This window comes from Scleropages formosus, chromosome 15 (assembly GCF_900964775.1).
Source record: "Scleropages formosus chromosome 15, fSclFor1.1, whole genome shotgun sequence".
In the NCBI taxonomy this organism is placed as follows: Eukaryota; Metazoa; Chordata; class Actinopteri; order Osteoglossiformes; family Osteoglossidae; genus Scleropages; species Scleropages formosus.
Genome location: NC_041820.1, coordinates 13,181,874 through 13,209,110, shown reverse-complemented (window position 1 = coordinate 13,209,110; position 27,237 = coordinate 13,181,874). Strand labels below are relative to the sequence as shown.

At 46.3% G+C, this 27,237-nt stretch overlaps 1 protein-coding gene across 3 annotated transcripts; it reads right to left on the bottom strand.

The window, feature by feature from the left end:
* Positions 1–811: 811 nt before the first annotated feature.
* On the bottom strand, positions 812–25,318 carry ttbk2a (tau tubulin kinase 2a). Of its 3 annotated transcripts, none has more exons than XM_029258545.1 (16): positions 24,841–25,318; positions 14,311–14,463; positions 12,609–12,756; positions 10,381–10,454; positions 10,039–10,179; positions 9,519–9,623; positions 9,351–9,416; positions 9,144–9,236; positions 8,924–9,049; positions 8,558–8,715; positions 8,047–8,254; positions 7,416–7,630; positions 6,303–6,849; positions 4,019–4,297; positions 1,977–2,911; positions 812–1,723 (listed from the first exon to the last, which is right to left on the bottom strand). In XM_029258545.1, exons 2-16 carry the CDS (start codon positions 14,377–14,379, stop codon positions 1,327–1,329), a joined length of 3,561 nt encoding a protein of 1,186 aa, XP_029114378.1. In that variant the 5' UTR covers positions 14,380–14,463; positions 24,841–25,318; the 3' UTR covers positions 812–1,326. The 3 variants fall into 3 exon arrangements, with proteins under 3 accessions (XP_029114378.1, XP_029114377.1, XP_018583290.2); XM_029258544.1 differs by having other exon boundaries at positions 24,845–25,318; XM_018727774.2 differs by lacking the exon at positions 4,019–4,297 and having other exon boundaries at positions 24,845–25,318.
* Positions 25,319–27,237: the final 1,919 nt, after the last annotated feature.

Sequence of the window (27,237 nt, the reverse complement as noted above, 5' to 3'; positions counted from 1 at the left end):
TCTGAATGCTTTATAGAGGAAGTATTTGACTGGGAAAAATATTCAGCTTCAGCCTGTCATTTTCAGTTAGTTTCAATGAAATTAGGGGCACAGTGAGTTTTTAAAAAAAAAAAAAAAAAAAAAAGTCTTGCATTTTAAAGTTCTCATATTTGAAATCCTGGATGTAGACAGATGGGACTTCATTTTTCCTCTAACCATTATCTGCATTACAAAATAAATCAGAATTTAAAAAAAAAAATTGGGAAGAATCATTTTCACCCAAGCAGGTTGGCACAAAGGATTTGTAATGTTTTCAACAAAAGGCCATGAAGCCCATCCCCCTCGGCCACAGAATATAGGGGGTATAAATCCACCCTCCACCTGACCTTCTGGAAAGCACAACCTGAACACAAAAACACAAAGTGGGTGTGAGACACAGTTCAATGCCCAGACTACAGATGACCTACAGACAGGGTACTTACTTACTGGTCTTGATGTCTGTCAGTGTACCTGAACATTATGAATGCTACCAGGTGCAACATGCATTTAGTAAATACCTAAATAAATGCTATTCCACATTTTATAATGCATTGCGCATACACATTTAATAAATACATATTCACTTGCATCCTAAAGTGGAGCTAAAGTCTGAGCAAAGTCAGATTTTCTACACCTAAAAAATATGCATCTATGTAAAGTGCGTATGGTACATTTACCAGACACCCTGATGGTGTTCAGGCTTTTCTGGGGAAAACTTCGTTCTGGTTCACGTCTGTTTCGTTTGCCATTGGACCACAAGGCCTCAGTTTCGCAAAATCAGGACACTCCCAAGTTTTTTTTTTTTTTAAACATATCCTGCATGTAATTTTGTTGCTGTCTACACACACTCAGTGCTAAAAGGCTTGGCACCGGAATTTACATTTATTCATTTAGCAGACGCTTTTCTCCAAAGCGACGTACATCTCAGAGAATACAATTTTAATTACGTTTATCTGCCACCTCAGTTCCTCAGTTCCTCTGCTGTGGTTTAACAGACAAAATACGTATTATGAAATTAAAGAAATAAAGAGAAAAATCAAAGAGGGTTTAAGAAGGAAGATTAACTTAGTGTGCAGAAGGAACGTGAGCAGGAGATCAACCAGCAGAGTGTGGAAAGGGAGTGAGAGAAAAGGGTACTTGGGTACAGCTGTCAGTGTGATGTAATATTCAAGGAGGGTAAATAGTTTAAATGCATGAACAGGATCTGTCAAGATCTACAACATGATGTGGCATAGGGCCCCTGGTCATCATCATCTTAATAATAATCACCCATCACCACCATTACCATGTTGACAGCACACCCGGGCACTATCTGCTCAGCTTGTTAGAGCATTTGCCCTCACGGCTGCAGCCTTTGCCTCGAGGCGAGTGGCACAGACTAGGACGGGGGTAGGTGCGGCGGGACGGTGGCGATCCAGAGATGCTGGGTGGCGAGCGGCTGCGGACTCCGCGTGGCTCGTGGCGAGAGGGGGAGGAGCTCGCCGAGCGCTGTATAGAGAAGGAGCTGCGGGGTGAGGCGCTGGAGCTACGCTGGAGGATGGGTGGCGCAGCAGGGTTGGCCCGGAAATTGGTGAGTGGTGAAGAGCGCATTATGGCAGAGCCCCGGACAGGAGAACCACCAGAGCCACCATGCATCAGCTGGGCCAGGCAGGTGAGGAGATCTGAGTCGCTGGTGCTGGCAGCACGAATACGGTACCGCCGCAACCTGCAGGGAACACAGAATGGCGCAAACATGTTGAGGAAGCAGCCGTACTGCAAACTAAGATGAAAAATTCTGTTTCACTCATGAACCGATGACTTTTTCCGGCAAAGTCCACTAATTATGCCTGGAAGTATTGTGTTAAATGCTGGCACTGAGCAACAGCATCTGCCTAGTGAATAGAAAGCAGCGTTAACCAAGACATGCAAATCTAATTGGACCACTGGTGCTAAACGGCTAAAAAAGAACAGAATTTCACCTGCAATCTGTGGTTGGTCGACTCGGAGGTTTCCCTGGAGGTGGGCGGGGCAGGAAGTGGGCAGCCAGGTGATCAGGCACCATAACTGGAGCCACCGGGCGCGGGATTTTACTCTTGCGTGACATCGGACTGGAGGATGATGACAGCGAAGGTGCTTCGTCAACCTGGTGGTCTGACCGTGACCCCAGGTAGGACTCATCATCCTGGGAGCGGTCAGAGGTGGAAGACAGCTGGTCTCGAGGCAGGGCAGCCACTGGGGGGCGCTTGTCAGAGGAGAGAGATGGTGAAGGGGAAGGGGAGGATGGAGCAGGGCCATGGTGGTGAGCCTTCTTCTGCAGCAGCTTCTCTTTGGCCGAGCCTGGAGGGGGGGTGTCCAGGGGGCTCCCAGGCTCCAGGATGGGGATGCGGCTTAGCCGGCGAGCTGGGTCTCGGCGAGCTGCCAGAGGCAACAGGGAGGAGTTATGGCCCGTACTTTCTATTACTTCTCGGTCTGCCTCCTCCATGGTGTGCTGGATGGGCTCAATGGAGCGATCTGGGTAACCCGAGTCGCTCTCAGGGTCCTTTAGCTCTGGGAAGGGCCCCCCGTCTTCGCCCTTGGTGTCGACAGGAGACGAAAGGTGGCCATTAGCAAAGACGGGGCTACGGGGAGACCAGGGTGATCTTGGTGACCTTGGAGAGCGGGGGGAGCCAGGAGATGAGACCAGGCTTGGCACAGGGCTAGGCGCTTTCTGGACAGAGTCTCCATTCATCAGTCTTTCCCCCAGGGGGAGAGCGGGACTGCCAGGTTGGGTAGGTAGGCGCTCTTGGGGGGAGTGCAGGTCGGCAGTGCTGTCTAGAGGCTGTGGATCAGTGTCACGCTTCTCCAGCAGGAGACCTGGAGGCACACTGTCAGAGGCCGACTGGGAGGAAAGTACGGAGGGCCGAGGAGCTGTCAGCTGCAGCGAGAGTAACAAAAGAAAAAAAGTACATATTAATGGTCCTGCACATCTTGACTGGGGGTGGAGGGGTTGAGAGGCCAACCATACATCACTCTTGAACATGTGTGGGGCCATCAGTGCATTGCAAGGAGCAGGCTGGGGAGAAATTCAAAAGATGAGACACCAATCAACCAACGTCTACAACCGCTTGTCCCGAGCAGGGTCGCGGCGATCCGGAGCCTAACCCGGCAACACAAGGCGCAAGACCAAGGGGGGAGGGGACACACCGAGGATGGGACGCCAGTCCGTTGCAAGACACCCCAAAAGCAGGGCTGGAACCCCAGACACGCCACACAGCAGGCACTGGCCAAAGCCGCCATGCCCCCACACCCCCCGCCCCCAAGGTGAGATACAAGGAAAGAAATCAAACATACAGTCAAGTAGTTCACACCGTGGTACAAAGTCACATGACAACCAGTTACAGGAACTCCATGCCCATGTCATAATGGAAGAAACACAAGATGACCACATGGATCACCAAAGGATTAGGTACAAGACGGTACTGGAAACAGAATGAAGGTTTAAAATGGTCACCAAAATCCAGATGAAAGTTCCCAAACAGAAGTAAAAAAGGCGGGAGGGTAAGAAGAAGGACGTTCATCTCTGTTATACAGAGGGTAAGAATCATAGAGGGAGGGGAGAGTGAGAACGTCAGAGAAAAGAGAGAGAGCAAGCAGTAAAAAGGACAAGTCACCATGGCTCTTGTTGCCATGACTCCACACACCACACACACACTACACACACACACACACACACACACACACACACACACACACACACACATACACTCGCAACTGGAAGCTTTGGCTATTTAAAGCCTACTGATCCAACACGAAAATCTGATCGAAAAGCTAGATAAACACTCCAAGCACGCCCAGAACCCCACATCCAGGGCCATATGTTCTCAATTCAGGAGACTTCGAAAACAATACAGAAAATAGAAATAATAATTTTAAGGACAACAAAAGAAGGAAATGGAAACCTGAGCTATGAGAGGGGTGGCTGGATGGAAGGAGGGAGGCTGGCAGTGGATAATGGGGTTTCAGAGTGGGGAAGGGGGTTCACCTGCTGGAGCTGGGCTCGTGTGATGCGAATGACCGAGGGGAGCTTGGCGTTGGCCGCTCCCGCCGGAATGGCAGGAAGCCTCCGGCGCCCAGGCGAGCGAGCGTGGCTGGAAGCAGAAGCCTGCTCAGCGGACTGGCTGCGGCGCAGGCTGGGCGTGCGTTGGTGCAACGGGTCCGACAGGGTGCTCAGGAGGGTGTTTGGGCTCGGGGAGCGAAGGAGCAGGGGGCTCGAGGTCCGGGCAGCAAGCTCCTCGGGAAGGGACCGGGGAGAGGTGGGGAGCTGTGACAGGGAACGGGGGAGGTGGGGCGGCGGGAAAATAGCAGCATAGCTTTAGGGTTTAGTGGGGATGAACTGGAGCGTGGTGCAAGGTCATAGCTGGAGGGGGGCTAATCTGATGACAATCCTACTTTTTTTGTAATTTTAGAGCAACATTTCAAAGCCACTCATACATCCAAAATAGATTCTGCGGCCCCAGTTTAGAAGGTGGGGTTCTGATTCCTGCACCTCCCAGCTACTCAGTGCTTTCTCAAAGGCAATGAGCTGACATATATGCAGGTGTTATGTAACGCTGCAGGTCTTGGTGCCGCGCCTCCAACTAAACAACAGGGTCACCTTTCATCTGTGTGTGTGCTTGGTGACATGCCACAGGTAGGGTCCCACAGGAAGGGTCCCACCGTCCCATCCAGCATCCACTTCCCACCCAGCATCCAGACATCAACATGCTCTTTTAGAACTGGATTATAATGAGTGTAATTATTATTGTATGTATTTGTTTTGCTTTCAGTGTTTGATGTATTTATTGAGGTTCAGTGTGTTTCAATGCAAGTTTACCATGTGTCCATGATGTCCGCGGCCTTGTCTCGTGTCCAGCACGTTGCAAAGAGGATCCAGTTTCAGCACTGGATCCTAAATGTGACCGTTTTACACATTTCAATGCGTACACTGCACATCTAAAATATGTGTGAAACTTCATTCAGATCTCTATAGCATCATCACGGACGCTTTGTTAGTGCAAACACCACATTTGTAATGTTTTAAGCTCTAGTTAATGTATTACTCTCTTTGATCCCGGAGGCAAGAAATGGCAGGCAAATGTGGGCTTCTAAACCTCTCGGGAGAGAAATAGACTTCAAAAAGACCCCCTTTGAGGTCGGCTGGGGAATCCCTTAAAGATGACTAATGTGACTGTCGGGGATCTACAGCAAGGAGGCAAGCTGCTGAAGAGCGAAGGCTGAAAAATAAATAAGCTGACTCATTAAAAGAACATTAGATGAGGGGTAAGCAAACGTAAGGAGTTATACAAAGCAAATCAAACAAAGCTGCTTAAAGGCATTTTTCATGTAGCCGTCTGCCTAACTCCCAACAATCATTGTAGTTTTAACACAATTATTTCACAGTAAATGCTTTCAGAGCAATTTGAAGACACCCATTAATCGTGACCAAGAAACAGACTGTATATACAGTGCATGTAAACTGCCTGTAGATTACAGGTAGAATGTTAAAAAGCAATGTGCTCATAATCATGGTGGTGTTCTGATGCCAAAATAAAACTCAAAGCTCTTCCAGGATTCCCGCGAAACTGAAAATGTATTCGGTCTTTAAGTCACACACTAGGATTTGGTGGGGACGGTTCACAGCACAATGAAAATGCCTTTTTAAATGGTTAACAAAATCAAAAGTGAAAAATACAAAAAAGAATTCTTAAAAATAAACAAAAACCCTGGATTCAATTAAAGCTCTAATATTTTCTAGCACTTGGCTGTGTCTTGCTACCTAAAAGCAATATGGCAATGCCTATAAATTGACAGGTTAACATACTTGCTGCCACTTAAATTAGAGAAAAGCTATCACAGCAGTGTGTGAATGTTACCGAAGGTTTTTTCGGGGCGGGGGGGGATGAAGATCTCTACACCCTTTATTGACTTGAACAACACTACACTTAGAACATTCTTTGCAACTAACAAGCAAGAGGAACTTTGCCATAGTATTATACACATATTTTCTTGTATAAAATACATTATATGCTTACAAAATTACAATTTTACCAGTTTTATACTGCTGGATATTTTACTAGAACAGCTCATGAGTCTTCAGTCCTTGGGCTTAATAACTAGTCTACCGGTTTGTCTGAGACATTGTAATTTCATTGATTGATTCATTTCTGCCATTTCTTCACTGTCACGTATGAGTACTGTACAAAAAGAAGCTGAAAAAGGTCATTAGTAATGTGGTCTAGAACAAACACTGTACACCCAGAGCTATGTTTCACCATTCTGCCCCTTACCTGGGTGAGCACACCCTCAGCCATGGCTTCTGCAGGGCTCGTGGGAGTCACAGGGGCAATGCCGCCAGTTGGTCCCATGCTCAGCTCTAGCCTTTCCATCCTGGGTGGTCCCATGAAAGGTGCTGGGGGCCCCTGAGCATCCCTGCAGTCACCCTTCTCTCCATTGGGGGTGTCTTCAACTGGCTGCAGGATCTCAGGCTCTTCTTCCGAGGGGCTGCTGGAGGCCCTCGTCCCTCTGGGCCGGCCTCCGCTGCTGCCCACGCTGCATCTGAAGTCCTGGAGCTCCTTGCCACGATCCACTATGACCCACTCGCGAGAGTCCACATCCTGGTGTCCCGAGCTCAGGTTGACGGCCACGAACCCGCTGCTGGCAGCCCCCTCCCCTTGCTCCGGGGACCCTGGGGAGCCCGGCTTTGGGGATCCCCCACCTGAAACTACTTCCTCATCGTAGTGCCACACTCGATCACCACGCCCACCAGAAGCAGCCAGGCCCAGTCCAACCTGACCCTCTTTATTGGGCAACGATCCACCGTGCTGCTTCCCCAAGCTAGGGTAGGAGGTGGTAAGTGGAAATAGAGAGAGAGAGGCAGAAAAAGCACGTAAACTCAAAATTACATTTTCACATATAATACTGTAAAACATGAGTTCATAACCTTGGGAATCCATGGATGGGCTTCAGAGGATCCACGGAGTACAGCTTTGCTTTGAAACTAAGTTAAAGTAAAATATCCAACTATCTATGGCATAACTCTGCTTGAAGGTAACCCAGTCATCATCATAACAAATTGAGTACAAAATTTCCACCAAATTTATTTATTTCTATTTTTCTCTGAGGGGGTCCTTAACCTTCATCAGATTCTTAAAGGGGTCTGTGGCTTGGAAAAGGTTAAGAATCACTGCTCTAAAAGAAACTATGTAGAAAGATTATTAAGCGAATGGTCCTCTGCATGAGAGTTAGGAAACTTGAAGAAAGACAGTTAAGATGATATAACAGTCCATTAAAAATATGTTGCTCCATTGAGCGTAAGCACCAAGTCACACTAAAGCCAAGTAAGTTGTTTCGGATGCAAGCACATGGCATAGAAGACTGTTACTGGTCAGGTAGAGACTGACCAAGCCTCCAGGAAGCGCTCGGTGCTCGGCTTGGGCTCCAAGGTCAGTCTCCTCTCCAGCTCGAAGCTGTGAATGTTGCGAAGCTTCCTCAACAGCGGTGCCTCCCGGTCTGATGGAGCCAGCTCGGAGCGAACTCGCACCGGGGAGCCCAGGCTGGGCCCAGTGTAAGGGCTCTGGTTGCCTTGGTTCTGGCTGTGCTCCTCCTCTGTGGCAGCCTGAGAGTGGAAGAGTAGATGAGAAGTGAAACCGCAGCATCAGACATGGGGCAGGATAGTGTTTCATGCTTCCAGGGAGAATCTCCATTGCATTCTTTGCCTGGTTCCTTACCTACTTGAGATGAGCAGCTGCTTTTCGTTATATTCTGTCCTTCTGCATTTTTTATCATGTTGCTTCATATGACCGGAAACTTCATACAACACTACACTTTTTCACTCGTGTCATCTATTTCTAATCCCTTTCCCCATTTACTACATCGCTATAGATGTGCGTATAATGTATAGAGTAGCGGAGTGAATCACGTGTGATCATGCGTTGTGTGCCAGTGTGTTTGTCATAATTTCACTAAGGTATGCAGAAGTGGTTGTTTGTGAACACCTTCAGCACGATTTCAGGTAAAACACAGATGCAGTACCTTCCAGATGTTGGTTGGGATGCGGTTGCGGTTGCGATCCAGCTCCTCCCATATATCAGCTTCCTGCGTGCGAAGGGGAAGGATTGGCGAGCCGGTCAGTCTGTCAGGAGGGCAGTTGTTGTCCCCGTCAGTAAGTTGCTCGTCTTGCAGAACTTCATCCGTATTCTCCCGCAGAAGGTCTCCCGGGACAATGGATGCGTTCGCCATGCTATCGGGGGAGGGGGAGAAGATTTCAGAACTACAGGGGGTAAAAAGAAGCTCCACCTAACAGAGCAGCTGATATCTCTGAAACAAAAGCAAATTACATGTGTATGTTCAGATATTTAAAGGGTAGAGTAAATGTCATTCTGAGGTTTGGATATGATTACACTAATCTCTTTTGCATCTTTAGGGAACTGAAAGTTCTCGAAAGAGAAATTCAACTGCTGATCTATCCAACTAAAGAACAGTACAGCACTTTTACACAGGTAGTGGGGGCAGAGTGTGGGAGACTGTGGTTGAGAGCGCCCACCCCATGTGCGCTGGCGTGAGGCGGGTGTGATGCTGTAGCGTGTTTGCTGAAGTGTTGATGGTAAGCGTGCCGTCAGATGCACTCTTCTCCCAGTCGTATGGATCGTTCTCAACCACGTTGTAGGTCTTCATGCTCTTCTCAAACACTGACATCAACAACTGTGACAGGACAAGCAAAACCAACAAGACTGAAGCCAAGGTATCTATTACCAGAGACGACATGGGTTGCAGATGTGGTGACATCTTCTAATAAAAGGCCTCCACATATCATATACGTCACCTATATGTTTCTCGATGAGGCAAGTACACGGCTTCAATGGAAAATTGCAGATAAAGTGGCGATGAGAAATTAACATGAACATTTTACCTGATAGTCAGGTTTGGTGAAGTAGTCCAGGCTACAGATGTGGTCCAGGAAGACGCTGAACTCCGATGGCAGATGTTTCAGCATGAGTCGATGGTCGTAAGTCTCTTTCAGCTTACCAACTTGCTCCTAGGGAAATAAATTCAAGCACGGAAAGGGTCAGCTTAACTCACCCTCAAATATGGTTGTCACCATCACCATCAGAGGTGTTTACAGAATCTACCTTATCCTTGATCTTCCTCCAGGGCAGCTGGCCTACCATGAACTCCACTATCATGTAAAACAGAGACCAGAGGTCATCATGGCGACCCATTTCCTGTAGGGACATGACCCCAATGAGCTGTCAGTGCAGGTGAGACACTGAGCAGGAAGATGCGTGGATGCGCAAGTGCAAGACTGAGGTACAAGAGTCGTCACGGCAGACACACACCTTGTTCTTGTGCGCGTTGATTGACGCGTAGCGTACGGTTCCTCTGAACCCAGCCACCGGGCGGGGCTGCAGGACGGTGGGGAACGGATTAGAATGCAGAAGACAATGAGCAGTTGTACACACTAGACACAAACGGACTGCACTAAAAACTATGGCTGGGACACTCACCGGACGAACTTCCTGATTGGAGTTTGTGAACTGGCGTGCAAGGCCAAAATCCAGCATGTAACAGGTACGGTACGTACTGGAAAACCGGCCCATGGCAAAGTTGGACTGACAGAAAAAGACAAGAATGTGAAAAATGGTTAAAGACCTCTTAGCCATGAACTGAACTTCTCATTTACTTCTGTAAACTTGATTGTAGCTGAACCCAAATCCATACGTGGTTCTCACTCACACACACACACACACACACACACACACACACACACACACACACACACACACACACACACTCGCTGAAGCCGCTTGTCCCATACGGGGTCGCAGAGAGCCAGAGTCTAACCCGGCAACACAGGGCACGAGGCTGGAGGGGGAGGGGACACACCCAGGACAGGACGCCAGTCCATCCCAAGGCACCCCAAGCGGGACTCGAACCCCAGACCCACCAGAGAGCGGGACCCAGCCAAACTTGCTGCGCCAACGCGCCCCCTACTACATGGTTATCAGTCCACCTCGATCATCTCACCGGTTTGATGTCCCGATGCAGGAAGCCCACGGAGTGAATGCTCTCGATGGCTTCTAGGATCTGCCGGCCGAGTCTCAGGGTAGTGCTGACCGTGAAGGTACCCCGGGCCATGCTGCGGCGCAGGTCTGCCAGGTTCCGGCCCTACGAACAGCATCTCGCTGAGATCTCACACACATACTCGTACGCACACAAGTATCCATTCCCATACGCGCAAACGTACATGCCCAAGGACACATATACAAAGAGAAACACAATGACAAACAATAAAACGTTCACATGTACACATGAACCCAACACAAAGCTGTGGTGTCCCGTGGAAAGGGAAATCCCGCAAAGCTGTACCTGCAGCTCCATCACCACGTAGTTGAAGCGATCGTTGCGGCCACACCCCACAAAGCGGCACACGTGGTCTTTACCTGGCAAAGAGGAGAAGGAAATGAACGCTGAGCAAAATGTACTGCAGCTTCACCGGCTTCCCCCTCTATTCCCAAACGTTTCTCAGCCAGACGATCTACGTAGTGTTTAGAACCACCCAGCTCTTTGGGGAGTACAGTCCTACTGCTTTACCTACATCACAGAGCTGCCAAGAGCTAGGAGGTGCCCTTGTCATTCTCTCTCACTTCCGTGGATTTTCTTTCACCACAACAGAGGTGAGAAAGCAGAAATGTGGAGATAATAAAGTCAGTAAGATAACACAAGGGAAGAAAAAGGAAAGCAGAGAAGAGTAACAAGGAGCAATAACAACAAAAAAAAAAAGCATAGTTCAGTGGACTGCAACACCTTGACTGCAGCTGGGACCAAGAGGAAGGAGAACTTCAAAAGACAGCTTGGTGGGTTTCTCTGAGGTCTGATTCAACTGGTGTGGCAACACATCTCAAGGTTCTCTGAAGACAACCAGACAACCTGATGAAGCAAGAATCTGGGAGAGGATATTCACAGAAATCCATCATTCCTGATGATTTGAGAGCATGGGAGGAGATATACTCGCAGGAATACATCAAAGTCGCTTGCATTCGATAGGAGGACAAGATACAGTCCCAGGACCCCATCAGGATCATTTCAAGTCTTTCAGCAACTGATGTGTGTGACATTTCTTGCATTATTTTACACACTACATAATACACATTGTATTTTCTGTGAGATTCTTGTCGCTTTGGAGAAAAGCATCTGCTAAATGAATATACATGTAAATTATATGGGTTCAGCCAGTCAGGGTTACGCCTCAAAGCCACACCTTTTCTTCAGATCATTTTCTTCTAAAACCCATTCCGGTTATTTCCCTTCTCCTGGAAAGGTAAATATGAAATTGAAACCCCAGAACCCAAGAAGGCTGAAATTGTTTAGAAAGAAATCAGTACAGTTCTTGGAAAAAAAAATTTCACATATAAATACATTCTGTACATGGCCATTTAAAGAGCTGCCATATATGGCAAACATCATCAAGATTTGGTCCATGTGCTTCATGAGCCAAGTTAAATCAAAATGAAAATAAAAACAAAATTGAAAAAAATCTGATGAAAACAGATTTCCCTCCAAACCAAGGTATCTTCCAGGTGTGCTCTCCAGTGTATTTACCGTAATTCTTGTAATTCCTGATCCAGCGCAGAAACAATGGAGAATAAGCCACGCATTTTAGATGGTCTGAAACACAGTTCATGTACGATAACTGCTGGAGACCTGTGTGATGCACGTATAAAAAGCTAATTACTGCTAAGGGGTGGAAAAAAAAGTAGGTTACCGCGTCATTTCTACCGCTTGTTTGTAACAGTAACAGAAGGAGAAATGGAAAACGAGCCACGTCCTTTAGAAAAAAAAACAGGGTTAGGGGAAGGACAGGGAGTCTCCACTTTCAACCCACTTCCCTCAGGATGCAACCAAGCCGTCATCCCGTAACACGTGGCTATTATCAAGCAAACCTGATGCTGACATTGATTTTTCCAGAGCCAAGCGGAGAAGAGCTGGGAGAGGGGTGGGTGAAAGAGGAGATGAAAAAAGTGGGGAAAAAAGGAGCTATACCCCACAGGGGATTTTGCAATTGGTCTGTTGAGCCTCTGCCCAGGATGAAAGCACAGGAAAGAGTGGCTCTGCTTTGAGAGCCGAGAATGCCGTCCCCGTATCCCTTAACCCTGCCTTCCTCGCGTCAGTCTGCCCGTCGTCCCTCTCGGCTCTTTCATTCACTCTATCTATCCATACTGGACCTTTGAAAAGAAGGGTGAAGCTCCATGTACAAGGACAACAAACCACTGAGATGATTCTGAAATCACATCTGTGACAATTTCTCAGCCAAAAGGAACTCCTTCCATATCTGCGTGTTACTCGGGGCATACTTTTTGAATAATATGAATTTTATCCTGAGAGCAAACAAAACAATACAATTAGGGTTACGGTTTGGTGAAGTATTCAGTAAAATCCACAAATACCTTTTTTGACACCTTTTGCAATTCAACTTCTTCGTAAATCACAAGTGAAATATAATGATGTTTAAGGATTAATAAATAAAATGACCCAACAGCCACAATTGTAACGCAGGTATTCGGTAAGATGCATGTCACTCTAGGGCAGAAAATTACCTTGCAGCTTCTTTAAAACGGCCACCTCCATCTTCAGAACCTGCTTGGGCTGCTGGGCCGACTCAACCTTGAGCGCCACGTTGATCCGCGTCAGCAGGTCCAGCGCCTCGTAGATCTCTCCAAAGCCGCCTCCCCCGATCTTCTTCACCTGGATTGAAACGGGTGTGAGAGAGTGATGTTGCCCTGGCCCATCTTTCTCATTTGGTGGAATTCTTGACTCATCTATTTCAGTACCAGAGAAATGAGAGCTGAAAAGCTGAATAAAATCCTCATAACTCCAGAATTCCGTGTGATGCAAGGGCAGCAACGGAGTTCCGCTGCAGCCACTGCTCTGTATGTTTACAACTTGCGTGTTCTTTTTGGATTTGTGTGGGATTCCTTTCCCTTCCTTTTACACACAGTTCCAACGCGCCCATCAATGTGATCGGCAACTGATAATGAGCAGATGGGGGGGTTTATTGCAGCTGTAACTCTCCCCCGCACACACAAAGTCCACTGCCCCAAAAGCCAAGCTACTGTATTACATCAGCTCAATTCCCAGTATTAAGAGCTGGAGTTACACAACCGCCTCCCCGGGGGCGGGGGGGGGGGGGGGCTGCGAGCTCACGGATCGACCCGGCATGGCACCTTGTAAGCAGCCAGGGGGCGGAGTCAGGGGATGCTCTAAATAGCAGCTGCAATCTAAATTAAGATCCTGCAGTGGTGCTATTATCGTCACGGTGATAGTGGACTACAATGTCACCCTTAGCATTGTGGCTGAACACTCCACGACACAGTTTAGTCAGGGAAGACTTTTTTTTAACCCACAATAACATCCAGGCTCAAGAGCAAGGCTTTAAACCCTGTATATCCTGTATGCTGGTTCTTGTTCTAGGTTTAATGGGTTTAAATAGGGTTAACCCAGGTGTTGACTGAGCTACAACTGTGACTATTGCTCATATTGTCATATTTCAGCATTTCAACGGGACAGCTGGTAGGGTAGTGGTTAGAACAGCTGCCTTTGGGCCCAAAAACTGCAGGTTTGAGCGTCACCTCCAACTGTAGCACCAGGAAAATTACCCAGCTGTATAAATGGATAAATAAGTGTCGTTAGATTAACAGCGTTAGTTGCTTTGGGGGGAAAAGAAAGTGTTAACGGAAAACTAGTTTGCATCTGCTGGTTAAGGGCATGCAAATCCAATTGGTAGTTTTCAAAAGAAAATTGGATATTTTCGTAAGAAATGCTTTTCATTTTTTTCCTCACTAGGGAGAAAAAAAAAAAAAATCCTTTGAACAATTGAACAGCCAAAAGCACCCTTTAATTCCTTGAACAGCACAAAGACCTTCCCATTTCTAATGGCTGCGCCAGCAGCATTTTCAGAGATGTGATAAATGAGTCTATAGTAACAGTGCAGTGAGGCTCCATTAAATAGAGACCAGTCCTTAGCAAGTGGGCTATTCGCAGGATCCTAGAGGGCAAAGTCCAGCAGAATTTCCAGCTCTCCTTACACCGGTAAAGCCTCGGGAACTGAGTACATACAAACAAGTGAACTGAATAAGGTGGTTCCCTGCGCTACCAGAAGAATAGCGTCTGGAGTCGGCCCTGTAGGACATATCCGAGGAGCGGCGTGTGTAAAGAACCAAGGTGTAAACATATTGAGGAGAGCCCGGAAGGTAACGGCAAGCTGCAAGGGTGGAAACGGAGCAGAATCGTGGTACTCACCACCTTCCATCGCTCCTTGACGAGCATGCCCGTGCTGAGGATGTCAGCCTGCTCCACACCTCCACTCATTCTGCCACCCTTGAGTCCACCGAGTGCTGCCTCTTGGATGCCCACCGTGGGGCAGGGCCTGGCATGGGGGCCTGCTGATGCTCGCTAAAGAGGACAAGGGGACGAAAAGTCGGAATGAATCGCTGCTCCATTTCACCGTTCAGCAGGACAAGGACACTACACAGATACTATTCGAGCTCTACAGATGAAGCAGAGACCCGGACCTGTGAATAAACCGTCTGCGCCGAAAAAGAATGTACTTTTACCCGCAACAAATTCCGTGGTACGATGAGTAATACAGCATCGCTATTCATTTACACTTAGCTGATGCTTTCCTCCAAAGCGACTTATAATGTTAAGGTTACAATTATTTACCCATTTAGAGAGGTGCATAATTTTCCTGGAGCAATTTTTAGGGTAAGTACCTTGCTCAAGGGTACTACAGCTGGAGGTGGGATCAAACCTATAACCTTTGGATCCAAAGGCAACAGCTCTAACCAAGATGCTGCCAGCTGTCCCTCTTAATAAAAAAAAAAAAAAAAAAAAATACTGTAACAAACTTACATGAAAAAACTCTTAAGAAAAATACCATAACATACTCCTCAGTTCTTTATCACAAGAATTTATGACAACTGGTTTTCAGTGTGTGAGAATTATTGTTACTGATTACTTGTGTGTCATCATTTTGCAAACTTTATTCTTTTCCACGGGTTAAGAAGTACACTCAGGGTAATTCATTCCTAAAAATTTCCCCATTAGGTGAATTGAAACAGTTTTATAAATTGAATGGGTAGACCTAAATAACGAATAGAGTAATAAATAGGTGTGAATTATGCAACACTAACATAAGTAGTGATAATACTGTTTAGAGTACTGAAGACAGCTCTAACAGAGTCATTGAAACATGCCTTCCAATTTCAAAAAGTTTCTCAGATAATGCATGCAGTTTAAAATCCCAAAGCTGCCACATTTTCATAGTGGAAAACTGCAAAGACCATCTCTTTAAAAAAAATGTTCATCATATAAAAAATCTCAATTTTGATTGCATCAATGAATGGAGAGACCATTAGTGTCTGAACGGGGCGAGAGCAATGCAAAGCAGGAGACAGAATTGATGTCACTTTGGTCTTGATCAATGAGGAGTCTTTGCTCCGGTGAACTTCGAGAAGATGTGCTATGCAGGCGAAAGACAGGTGAGGTCAGGCTGACTCATCATTTACAGCTTACCTACCAGCTCCTCTACATAAATGTACTAAACACCAGTGGGAAGTGTGAATTGCAGATTACTCTTATTTTGATGTAATTTAACCAATGTGGAACCCAAAAATAAAAATATTTTGTATAATATATTTCTGTGTAGGGGGTGCGGTGGCGCAGTGGGTTGGACCACAGTCCTGCTCTCCGGTGGGTCTGGGGCTAGAGTCCCACTTGCGGTGCCTTGCGACGGACTGGCGTCCCGTCCTGGGTGTGTCCCCTCCCCCTCCGGCCTTACGCCTTGTGTTGGCGGGTTGGCTCTGGTTCCCCACGACCCCGTATGGGACAAGCGGTTCTGAAAATGTGTGTATGTGTGTGTGTATTTCTGTGTAATATTTTTGTGTTTTTTTATAATGAAAACGACAACAGGATGACTAGCGATACACTCCAGGTGTTATTTCCCTTTAGGGTAGAAACAAAAAATTACCTTTTATCTTAGCGATTCAATAAGCACAGTAAATTACCTCAATATTTACATGACATTAATTGTGATATTTTTCATTTAATGCTGGTTACATGGTACATAATGTACACAGCTGTATGCATTCAATATTAATAAAGTATCCCTATGGACTCGACTTCTGTTAGCCAATAAAAAGTTAACTTTCTCCATGCATCCCGTAAAGAGCCAGTCAAGACCACTTTATGCTTAGTGTAACAAATAATGCTCTGTATGGGTCTTGATCCAATTTTCTAGACAACAGCTGGCTTTATGGTTAATACGAACGCGCAGAATCTGACGAATCCAAGACTGCAAGAAACAACTCACTGTCCACTCTTGGGTGGTGTACATTTAACTGTCTGGATCAGCACAAATACACACACACACACACATTTTCAGAACCGCTTGTCCCTTACAGGGTCACGGGGAACCAGAGCCTACCCGGCAACACAGGGCGTAAGGCCAGAGGGGGAAGGGGACACACCCAGGACGGGACGCCAGTCCGCCGCAAGGCACCCTAAGCGGGACTTGAACCCCAGACCCACTGGAGAGCAGGACTGCGGTCCAACCCACTGCGCCACCGCACCCCCTATATCAGCACAAATACAATATACAGTATTAAAGAAAGCCCTAATATTATTGATTTGAGGCATTTTGAGAGTATTTTTGTTTAAAATTTTTTACATTATGCCCCAAAGACACTGTGCAGATTATAAGATTTGACTATGTAATTTAGACCATTGCTCATCCCACCGCAGAATCATGGCTACTGTAAGAGACACCAGTAGAACGAGGCACCCTGTCGTTTCCCACCTGCTTATGGATCCCCAGTAATCCGCTTTGATCTCTCTAAAACTTTTCAATTAATTGGAGGAAAAAGGTGACAGCAGCTAGCGGCACCTGCAAACGGCGGAGAAGATGGAAGAGTCCGAATTTAACAAGTGATACAGGCTCTACGAGAGTCCGGAGTGAGCCCCGCTGCAGGAGACGCACCTGCGGTGTTACAAGTCCGCCAGAGGAGCTCTCGCTCCGGCCCCTGGCGTTGCCAAGTAACCCGAGGACGGCGCAGGCCCAGAGCGCCACGGGACGTAGCCTAGCGAGAAGAACCGTGGGAGTGTTGAAAGGTCCGAGATGAGGGGTTCAGCATCACAGTGCTGGAGTGCTCCCTTAAACGCCCAACGGCTGACCAACTTAGACCATTTTTCCACTGTTGTTAGCATTTTTCCTAAAGACCTTCATCGTGCCCATTTTTAACTTTTTTGTCCCCCACATTAAAAATTTTTGTTCACGTCTGCTCTTCTGAGCTGATAATTAAATCAGAGATAAAAGGCAAAAAATAATCTATGAAAATCCTACAGAGTCAGAACACCATAAAAGAAGAATTGAGATTTATCTCGCCCTCGGAGCTCCAAGTATTACGCTTCTCTGATAAAGATGTCACCAGTAAGAATTAACTGCTGCAATATCACCCCTTATTCGTCGCTCTGGCAGTATTATGCAGAAGTGCGAGTCGGAAATAGACCGGCAATCCCAGGGTAAACCTACTGCGACTGCTGTGACACACTCGCTTACCACACCAGCATCCATGATTTGAAAGGACTACGAACATCACACCAAACCTCGCTCAAAAAAAGCCACTGACAGGTTTAAGTTTATGCTCAAAGCTCCTTGCAATTATTTATCCATTTATAAAACTGGTTATTTTTTCCTACCACAGTAATTCAGGGCAAGCACCTTTCTCAATGGCACTACACCAAGAACAAGGTGATGGCTGCAACCCCTATGCTACCCATTAGTAGCCATGAGACCAGTAGCCATACCCATCCCTCTACAGGTTCACATTCTAGGTCCACATAGTGATGGATTACTTTTCATTTTACATTTTGAATCCACTCCTTTTTTCTCTTATTTATTAGCACAGTGCATGAGCTTCTCTTTTTTAATGTTTATAACACTTAGGTGTTGCTCCTACCTCTTATCGCAGAACTTCCAAAATTCCAATTACCGTCCACCTCACTGCATCTGTCAAGTGCAAGACATCATGGTACAGCAACACTTCCTTTCCGGCTGCAGTAGCTCTTATGAGGCAGGATCCAGCCGGCAGATGCAGCTGATGTCCGCTTCCTTGCGTAGAGCCTGCTAACTTGCGCAACACGTTTTTAACTGCCAATATGTAAGTTTTGTGCATACTCTGTATGTTTGTGTATGCAAAACATGTATATTTTGCAGCTTCTGCACATTATCTACCCCATGATCAGTGTATCCTGATTGCACAAATACCAGTACCTGTAGTGCCACTCATTCTGCATCATGTGTGTTTATATATAGTGAATGCATATGGAATCACCTATTCAAATTCCTGGAGTCTGGATTACAATAAACATTACTGTCACTGACTGTGATCCAAAAACAGAAAGCATTCAGTTGCTGAAATACTTTTTCTCCTACGCTGCACTGTATAATAAAAGCTTACTTCCTTCAGAGCCACCCTAATGAACGGATCTATGCCTGATGACATCACCCAACCCAAATAAAAGCCATATCAAACAAACTTAATGGCGAGAGCTGGAAGAGCTTAACAAAATGAAATGGATGGCAGTGAGTAACAAACCGTGACCACACAATGACTCATCAGCAAAGCACACAGTCTTAATTTTATGTTTGTTAATTACCATCTGCATTCATAAAAAACAACTTTGCAGGTCTCTGGCACTTTTGCAGTATCTCTAACATTCAGTACTGTACTTTAAACCTGCCAAATTCCATCCATTATATGATTCTCATAAATATAATACAATATTGTAATGACCGGTGTTACAGAGAGTTTGAGCAGGAAAAGGGGTCTATTGTAAATAGTTGCATTGTGGGAAAATTGGAATAAAGTGTTCAACCGCTGGGGGGACTTGTGGGGAATATAATGGGGTGACTGTTTGCCAGTGTTGTTAAGCAGGCTGACTTGAGGTATAGGGCCTTTAAGAAAAGGGGTCCGTAGACCAAGAGCATCATTTCCCTGCGTGCTAGTATTCCAATTAATGTTTGTCATGAATGCTACCTGTGCATCCTTACATGCCCCATCTGAACCCTGAGCACTGCATGCCACAATATAATATATTCACCGCTCTGAAATATCCTTATTAAAAAGACCACACCTATTGTGCACAATTCAAATTACAAAGCTATTAGAAACTATTTGGTACACTGTAAACCAAAATGTAAATTACATAGAGTATGTATAGACAACAGATAGGTATAACTAATCATAAAGCAGTGCCACATCTGGATGACACAGAGACCTGATTTTTGGAGGAAAAAAAAAAGGCTTGTGTAGTATTTCATTCATAAAAGCAAGGTGTTTTTTCTACTTGTAACTGCAGAGAATCTTTCTTTATAACTGTCACAAAATCTTTGTGCGAAATGGCTTTGCATGTTACAGTTTGGCTATTCAACACTAGAGAATTCTCCTTGGTTATTTTCCATTTTCGAAGCCACAGTCCTAGCGTGATGATCTCTTTCACCGGCCTGATCATTCACAGAAGACTTCACAGGACTGGCAGCGCTCTCCTTCAGCACACCTGCGCATGAAGATTATTCCACGACGAGAGCAGAGATAAACCAGGAGCACAAAACAGAGCCTGTCCTCTGAACCTCTCTACCCAGCACTGCCGGGACTCCGATCCCAAATACGCAAGTCACACCTAACAGCTTCTCATCCACAGATATTACACTTGTTAATTCTGCACTTTGCTTTGCCTTTTTAACACTTTCATCTGCCCATATCGCTCCCTCGGGGGTAGACCGAAAAGATTTGGTAATACAACTTTTACTTTCCTGAACTTAACTATGGCCTTAGGGGATTATATCATAACTTCATACATTCCATTTTATAACCACCGTTTTCTCTGAAAACAGAAGAAAGATTTCTTTGTCTCCGGCTCCTCCTTCCTACTCCATTTCTTTCATCCTCTTTTGTTTATGGTATTGCTTTTAGCCCACGGAATCTATAAGGACGGCTCTTGAAAGCAGCAGCCATAAACCCATGTGAAAACCTTTGACCAGATAACCAGCAGGCCAAGCAACTGACCACTGCCTCACTATCCACTCCATGTGCACTCTATTACTTACCATAATGTCTACCTCAGACCACCGTCACCACCGTCACCAGTCCCCTCTCGCGTGACTTGCAGAGCCTCCATCCCTGAAACAGCCGCTTGCAGCTCACACGAATGTCCACTCCTTGTTCTCATACAAGTGAATAAATCTCTTTGTTAGGAACCTGCCCTAAATTCTCTTTACCGTAATCACATATGACTGCCAGATCCGTGAGAAGGATACCTGAGGTGAGAGGAGTGAGAGGTAGCACACGGATCGCGGGACCCCCAGTTCAACAAAACTTGGAGTAACCCAGCCATGTCGCTGCTCGGCAAACCTCCTCGCCGCACATCGAAGAAGCCAGCTGAAGGACGTCGCCAGCTATATAACGCCCCATCGACTGGACGTGCTTCACAGCATGACATACCTTGCCTATAAGAACCCTAAAATCGGTGTGATGTTCCACAAATGTGCATCTTAGTGCTGTATGATCACCAGTTAAATACTGTAGTCTTTTAGCCTTGTTTGTCATAATCTGAGTGCGTGTGTCTTTGAAGCTTCTAAAAAAAAAAAAAAAGGTTTAATGCATTAACAGCATGCAAAGAAAAAACTTCACTTCAGTGGCATTTTGTCAGTCAAACTGAAAACATGACTCATCCAGTTAAATGTAAAAATCACCGGGGATTAACTGGGGGGTGTTTTACTGAGTTATAAATTCCTTATTAATACTGCTGCTCACTCTGTTAGAATGAACTGAACTGGGATCGCAGAAGAATTTAATGAAACACAGCGACATTAAGAGAGCAGATTTAAAAAGAGGCTTGAATAGAGCTTTCACAGCAGAGCACCTATCAAGGATGATTACAATCCACACGTAGCCTGCTTCAGCTGTCATCATACATCATACTACCAGTGATGCTCTTCTTATTATCCATTTAGCTGACACCTTTATCCATGCTGTCTTACAACCATACATTTGTACAAAGGTTTACAGGTTTACAAGAAAACAGTCAGAGGTCAACAACCCACACTGAAATGATGCGACTACCTAAAGGAAAACAACGTACAGTTAACATGTGGCGATATTCTACAATGTGCAAAGGCACGAAATGCATCTGCAGCTCGCCTCATGACTGAAGAGACGGCGTGCCAGGACTCCCTCGGCTCTGTAAGCACGGCCATTCAGAAAGCATCTGGGACGGAGCATTGTTTACACTTTCTCTCGCGTCGTCCGCATCCGTGTTAATCGCACATCAAAAGGAAATAAATACGCACATATACCATGCACAACGAAACCAGTGACCAAAAGCATTGAGTGTATTCTTATATCTGTGCATACGTGAAGCCCCGCGTAAAGTAGACATCTGGTTCAAGGTAGCCCTGTACCGTACCATTACATAAAACTTGGGCTGGGTTGGCCCACCCACCATCGATATGGATGGTAAAAATGCTTTAAGAACAATGTTTGCTACATCATACGATTACACTGCGTGATGCTGGATGTTGAGTCAGGACAACTAGGTAGATACCAATAAAGGACAATAAATCTGGGATTTTTGTATTTTATTCTAAGAATTTTCCCACAGAATGAGAGGATACAATAAAAAGGGGTAAAGACCCAATAGAGCACAAAAAAGCTATAGCTATACCATGTTATGCTGACTTAATGAGTTTTTATTACCAGTAAGCTGGGTTTCCCTCAGGACGACACCAGGTGTCCATATTCGACAAAGCAGAAGCAGCTGACAATTAGCTAGACAACAGTCATGCGGAAATTAAATATTTAAGCACTTTAACAGGATCCTGGGTATCTAAACAACAAATAAACCCTTCATGTTTTGACAATGTTACTGTGTTTTTTCATGGTAAACATTCCAGTAATGTGTGCTTTATGATCCATGTATAACGTGTCCCTAGGACAGCCGAGCGGACATCCCGACCACATCTGCAGGCTAACTGCACGAGTTGGTATTCCTCCACTATGTCGATATGGGCTTCCTCCAAAGACCCTCTGGCCACATAAACTGATTATTCGAGGCATCATTTACTGTGTGGGCAAATGTGTGCAATTGTGAGTCCCCAGCACTGGTGTCCCAGCCAGGCTGCACTCTGCCTGATGCCCTGTGCTTTCCAGGGTTTGCTCTGGATTACACAGACACATTGTCTGAATCGCTTGTCCCATACGGGGTTGCGGGGAGCCAGAGCCTAACCCGGTAACACAGGGCGTAAGCCTGGAGGGGGAGGGGACACACCCAGGACGGGACGCCAGTCGCAAGGCACCCCACATGGAACTCAAACTCCAGACCCACTGGAGAGCAGGACCTGGTCCAACCCACTGCACCCCCTTGCTCTGGATCACACACACACACACACACACACACACACACACACACACACACACACACACACACACACACACACACAGAGTCTGAACCTCTTGTCCGATACGGGGTCGCAGGGAACACGAGTCCCAAACAGATAAAGCAGTTAGAGAATTTACAGAAAAACAAAGGTCTTCCTTGTACTGCTTCAGAAATCTATTTGTATCAGCATCTCCTGCGGGAATTCATAAGTTAACCAATCATGAACGATGTATTTAAGTTTATAAGAGCCAATTATGAAGCCTTGGGAACTGTTATTTCTCCGAGATCAGCAAACTACTTTCACATAAATTAAAATGAAAAATTTGTCACAAATCTGCTTTTTAGTCCTCTTCTTCTCGCAGGTTAATTAAATTTTTCATTTTAATTGCTTGTGGCAAGGACTGCTTGGGATGATTTTTTTGCAGGAAGGAATCTGGGCAAGAACTGTATACAGAAATGTATTTTTCCCCAACAACAAAGGTTATACAGGCAGGTAACCCTTTTCAATTTTACGTTCACTGTTGAAAAAAATACAACACTACATATTTGCACATGTTGGGGGGGAATGGTGGCGCAGCGGGTTGGGCTAGGTCCTGCTCTCTGGTGGGTCTGGGGTTCGAGTCCTGCTTGGGGTCCCTTGTGGCAAACTGGCATCCCGTCCAGGGTGTGTCCCCTTCCCCTCCAGCCTTGCGCCTTGTGTTGCAGGGTTAGGCTCCGGTTCACCATGACCCCCACTCGGGACCAGCGGTTTCAGGCTCTGTGTGTGTGTGTGTGTGTGTGTGAGAAAAGATAGGAAAGGCTAGTGGTACAATGTGACGGACTATCTGGAGAACCATTGGTCAGTTCTACTGTTCCACTAGCGCTCAAGGACTTCACCCACATCATTCTAATAGTAGAAAACCGGACACTTAAAAGGTAAAATGAGAGAATTATATGTGACAAAGCTCAAGCCCAACCACCAGAGCACAGTGGCTGGAAACCAGGAGTCTGAGATCTCTGGAGAGCTCTGTGACAGGTGAGCTGCTATCTTATTGAGCCCGAAGCTGCTTGTTGTCAATGTATTGCTGAAAGCACCTTAAAACTGCCACATCAAACACTCAAACTGTTACGGTGTCACAAAACATGCCTCACCCAGGAACGTGAGCGAACGGATATACGGCACGGCATTTCCAAACGCCTAAACCGATGCCGGTAAAAACATTGCAAGGCGGGATTTTGGATTCCATTCCTCGTCTCTTTTTTTAAAACAATGCAGTGAACTGAAACAAGCTTTTAAAAAAGACATTCACAAGTGAATATCATCATATTGAGAGCATCCCGCAACAAATGCTACTTAAAAGAGAGTTGGGAAAATTGTGATTGACACTGTTTCGGCCAGAAGGTGGCGCAGTGGTTAGGGAACTAGTGGCGCGGCGCCACATTCATTCAGACAAACTGTACGCACCATGGCATTTGTTGCCAGTAAGAAACAAGACCTCTTCCAGCGGACCCACGGAAATCCCTTCAAAGTCAAACACGGGACGAAAATGTCGAAGAACGACACACACTGCAGGCGCCACAAATACTATATATAGATGTGTTGGTGAAAATGTATCATTTTCATAGGATTAGGGGGACGTTTCCGCAGAATCTCACACACACAGAGCCCAGAACGGACGCGCACTGCCACTGGCGATTCGTGAGGAAAACAGATACTAGTATTCATAACGGATCGGTGCACACCCATGAGCTTCTGTTCTGGTGTCGTGTGCTGTTGTGAAGGAGTGACCCACGGCCTGAGGCTCCGCGGTCTTACTGTATATCAACTGCCTGCTGCTGCTGCTGCTGTTCGCCAGCCGACTGCGCTCCGCTCCTGTTTTGTTTGTGCGCGCGGTTATAAATAAACATACAGGACAGGTGAGGTGTGCCCGAGGTGTAACAAAGCCGCTCGGCCGGGCGCACGTTGTTATGTTATATAAATCACGCACGTCGCTCGGCTCGGCGCACACGCGAAAGGGGAGCAGAAGCCCGTTCCCGCACCGCGACGCGAGCGCCGCTTCCTTTCGGAGAAACGCAGCAGCAGGCAGTTGGCGAGCGCTCCGAGCGCTCCGAGCGCCGCCTGTCATCGCTGACACACGCACGCAACAACAAAAACACGGTGCACGGAGCTCCTGTCTCTCTGCATCGCGCCACGAAACGCGCTCGGCTCGCTGCCTCCACATGACGACCTTGGAAACGTCACGCTGAAAAACACGGTCACGTCGCGGGAGAACACTCACCGCGGCTTTCTCCCGCCGCACAGCCCGAAATTCGGGTGACGCGACCCACCCGATGGCCGTGACATACGATACGTACCTACCTTGGGTCCCGCGAGCGGCGATCCTCCAGAGCTGCCGGGTGTGGTTACACGGAATCCCCGCCTCTGCGTGTCTCAATGGAAGCCCGGACCGCCGCGTTTAATCCCATCGTGGGCAGCCTTATGCGCAAATCATCATGTTGATCGGTGGGGAATGGGAGGAGGAGGAGGAGGAGGGGGGGGGTCGCGGCCGATTCGCGGATTGTGTCTCGAACCCACAATGTGTGCGGCTTTTGCAGAATTTCAAACCCTTCAGCCTTCTTCTCCTTCTTCTCTCCTTCTGTCACCTCAGCATCTCTCGCCCGCTGCGGCTCCGTGACGCGACGCGACGCGACGCGAACGCTCTTTGAGGAAAGACGGTCCGCCTCCCCGCCTGCCTGCCTGCCTGCCTGCCTGCCTGGCTGGCCGGGTGCGCGCGCGCTCGTTCGCGACGCTTCGCCCCCTCGCAACAGCGCCGGCCGATGAGCGTGCGCTCTCGCAAGCCGACGCGCGTGTGCACGGGCTCAGCTGCGTGCCCGCGCACAAACCCTGCCGTGTGGGGGACGGTCAATGGAGCTCGAAACGGTTTCTTTAACACGTTCCTCGCCAGTTATAACGTGTAATAAATTTATAATGTGTTCATATTTTTGCCAGTTTAAATAAACCGACTTCATTTAACACAAATATCTGAAAATAAATTAGCAGAAATAAGAAGTGGCCACGTGGAATAATTTTAAAAATACGGGGCTGAAGGCAGTGTTACCTAAGATAGGTATAAAAAAATAAATCTTTAAGGAATTACTCCTCGATATTTCCGCGAAACTCCACTGATTACTACAGTATTACTACTGCCAATGTTTTATTCCCCGCAATACCTGGCAAACTGGTACGCGCTCAAATCGAACTGTCTGTTGGATGTCGACCTGAATTGTACCAACTCGTAAGGTACTGAGGGGGAAGAAAATGTATTAACAACACAGTGTTATATTATATTATACAAATATTGACGGGGGACCATATTAAGCTTGCTTAAACACTGGAGGAATTGCTACATTCATGGTACTGCAGAAAAATGCCACTGTCACATATGGTTACATGAATAAACCACATAGAGAAGCATACATTTTCTAAGTAAATACACATAAATTACAAAGGAAAAGACTAAAACTGTGGCAATATGTAAAGGTTCTGATTTGGAGTTGCTCAGCTACAGTCACCCATTGCTGTGTCCCACCAAACAAGGCCGAAGCACAAGAATTACAGCACAATTTCCGTAGAAAAAAACATCCTCATACAAAATCTACGTCCACGCCATTTCAAGTGGGAGCAGAGGTTTGTTACAGTGCCATTTTCAGAATACATTGTGAATTAAACTGTTGCACTGTTTCAGAAAACAAAGCAAATTCAGTTATCTCAACCAAGGCTTTTTCCAGTCCACAGTCGACACATGATTGTAACGTATTAGTGGGTCAGAAATGTAATAACCATATCTGACCAGCATTGCAGAGCAATAATTAAGTTTGCTGAATTCACTGCTATTATTCAGCTCAGCAGCTGAAATGAATAGACCTATTTCTTAACTTTATCATGTTATGTCAATGAAAATGATGCATCGATCAGCCATCGGCCTCCCCCTTTTATAACAGTTGGGTCCAGAAGGCAGTTTATAACTCATTTCATTCGTAACTCCAAAGTCACATTTAGCACTGTCACAATTACAAAAAGCTTACTGAGATCCCTCAATGTAAAAGGTTCTGCAAAAGGTCTCAAATATAGCTAGAATTAAAAAATACTGGGTAAAGCATCTTACTTTTTCTTAACTTGAAAACAAAACTAGTTTAAATTATTGGGGGGAAAAAAATCTCTGCTAGCTCCTCCTTAGTTTCCACTGTTAAAAGCTTTATCATGCATAATATGGGGTGTTCCTCATCTTGCCATTTTGAGCCTTGCCTTTGTTTATTCTCTCCACGTTGGTATCCATGGTAAGAGGTGCTTTTGATACTGGTGCTGTTAGAATCACTCGAATAGCAGAGACCAAATGTGAATGGGAAGCGTATTAAGGTGGCCCGGCATTCCTGGTCTGGCAGGGTGCTTTTATTGACATCTATCGTTTTACTGACCACTCCCTATCGGAGAAGCACAGGTTTCTTTCCTACATTTAATAGAAATGTGAAATTTTGTAGGAAAATGTCAGTATCCTCGAAGATCCACAACTCGACCATTTAAAACCGCGGAAAAAGCGTAGCCCACACTGCCACTGGACTCCCTAGTGGTCAACTGTTGTACTGCAATGCGTCTGACCAACACACCTCCGTCTTTGACTTATAAAATCTTCTCATTGCGTTTCATCTCGACGCTTGTGGTATCAGCGCCTGCAATATAACAGAACCGAGCTCTTGCAAGGACGGCTCTGAAAC

Excerpts from the sequence above, each read along its gene's own strand:
- ttbk2a (XM_029258545.1), bottom strand. The coding sequence starts at position 14,379 with ATGAGTGGAGGTGTGGAGCAGGCTGACATCCTCAGCACGGGCATGCTC. Across the intron at positions 4,298-6,302 it reads CTGAGGGTGTGCTCACCCAG|CTCCCCACCTCTCCCCGGTC; the intron begins GTAAGGGGCAGA and ends TCCCTGTCACAG. Across the intron at positions 2,912-4,018 it reads CACGAGCCCAGCTCCAGCAG|CTGACAGCTCCTCGGCCCTC; the intron begins GTGAACCCCCTT and ends CTCTCGCTGCAG.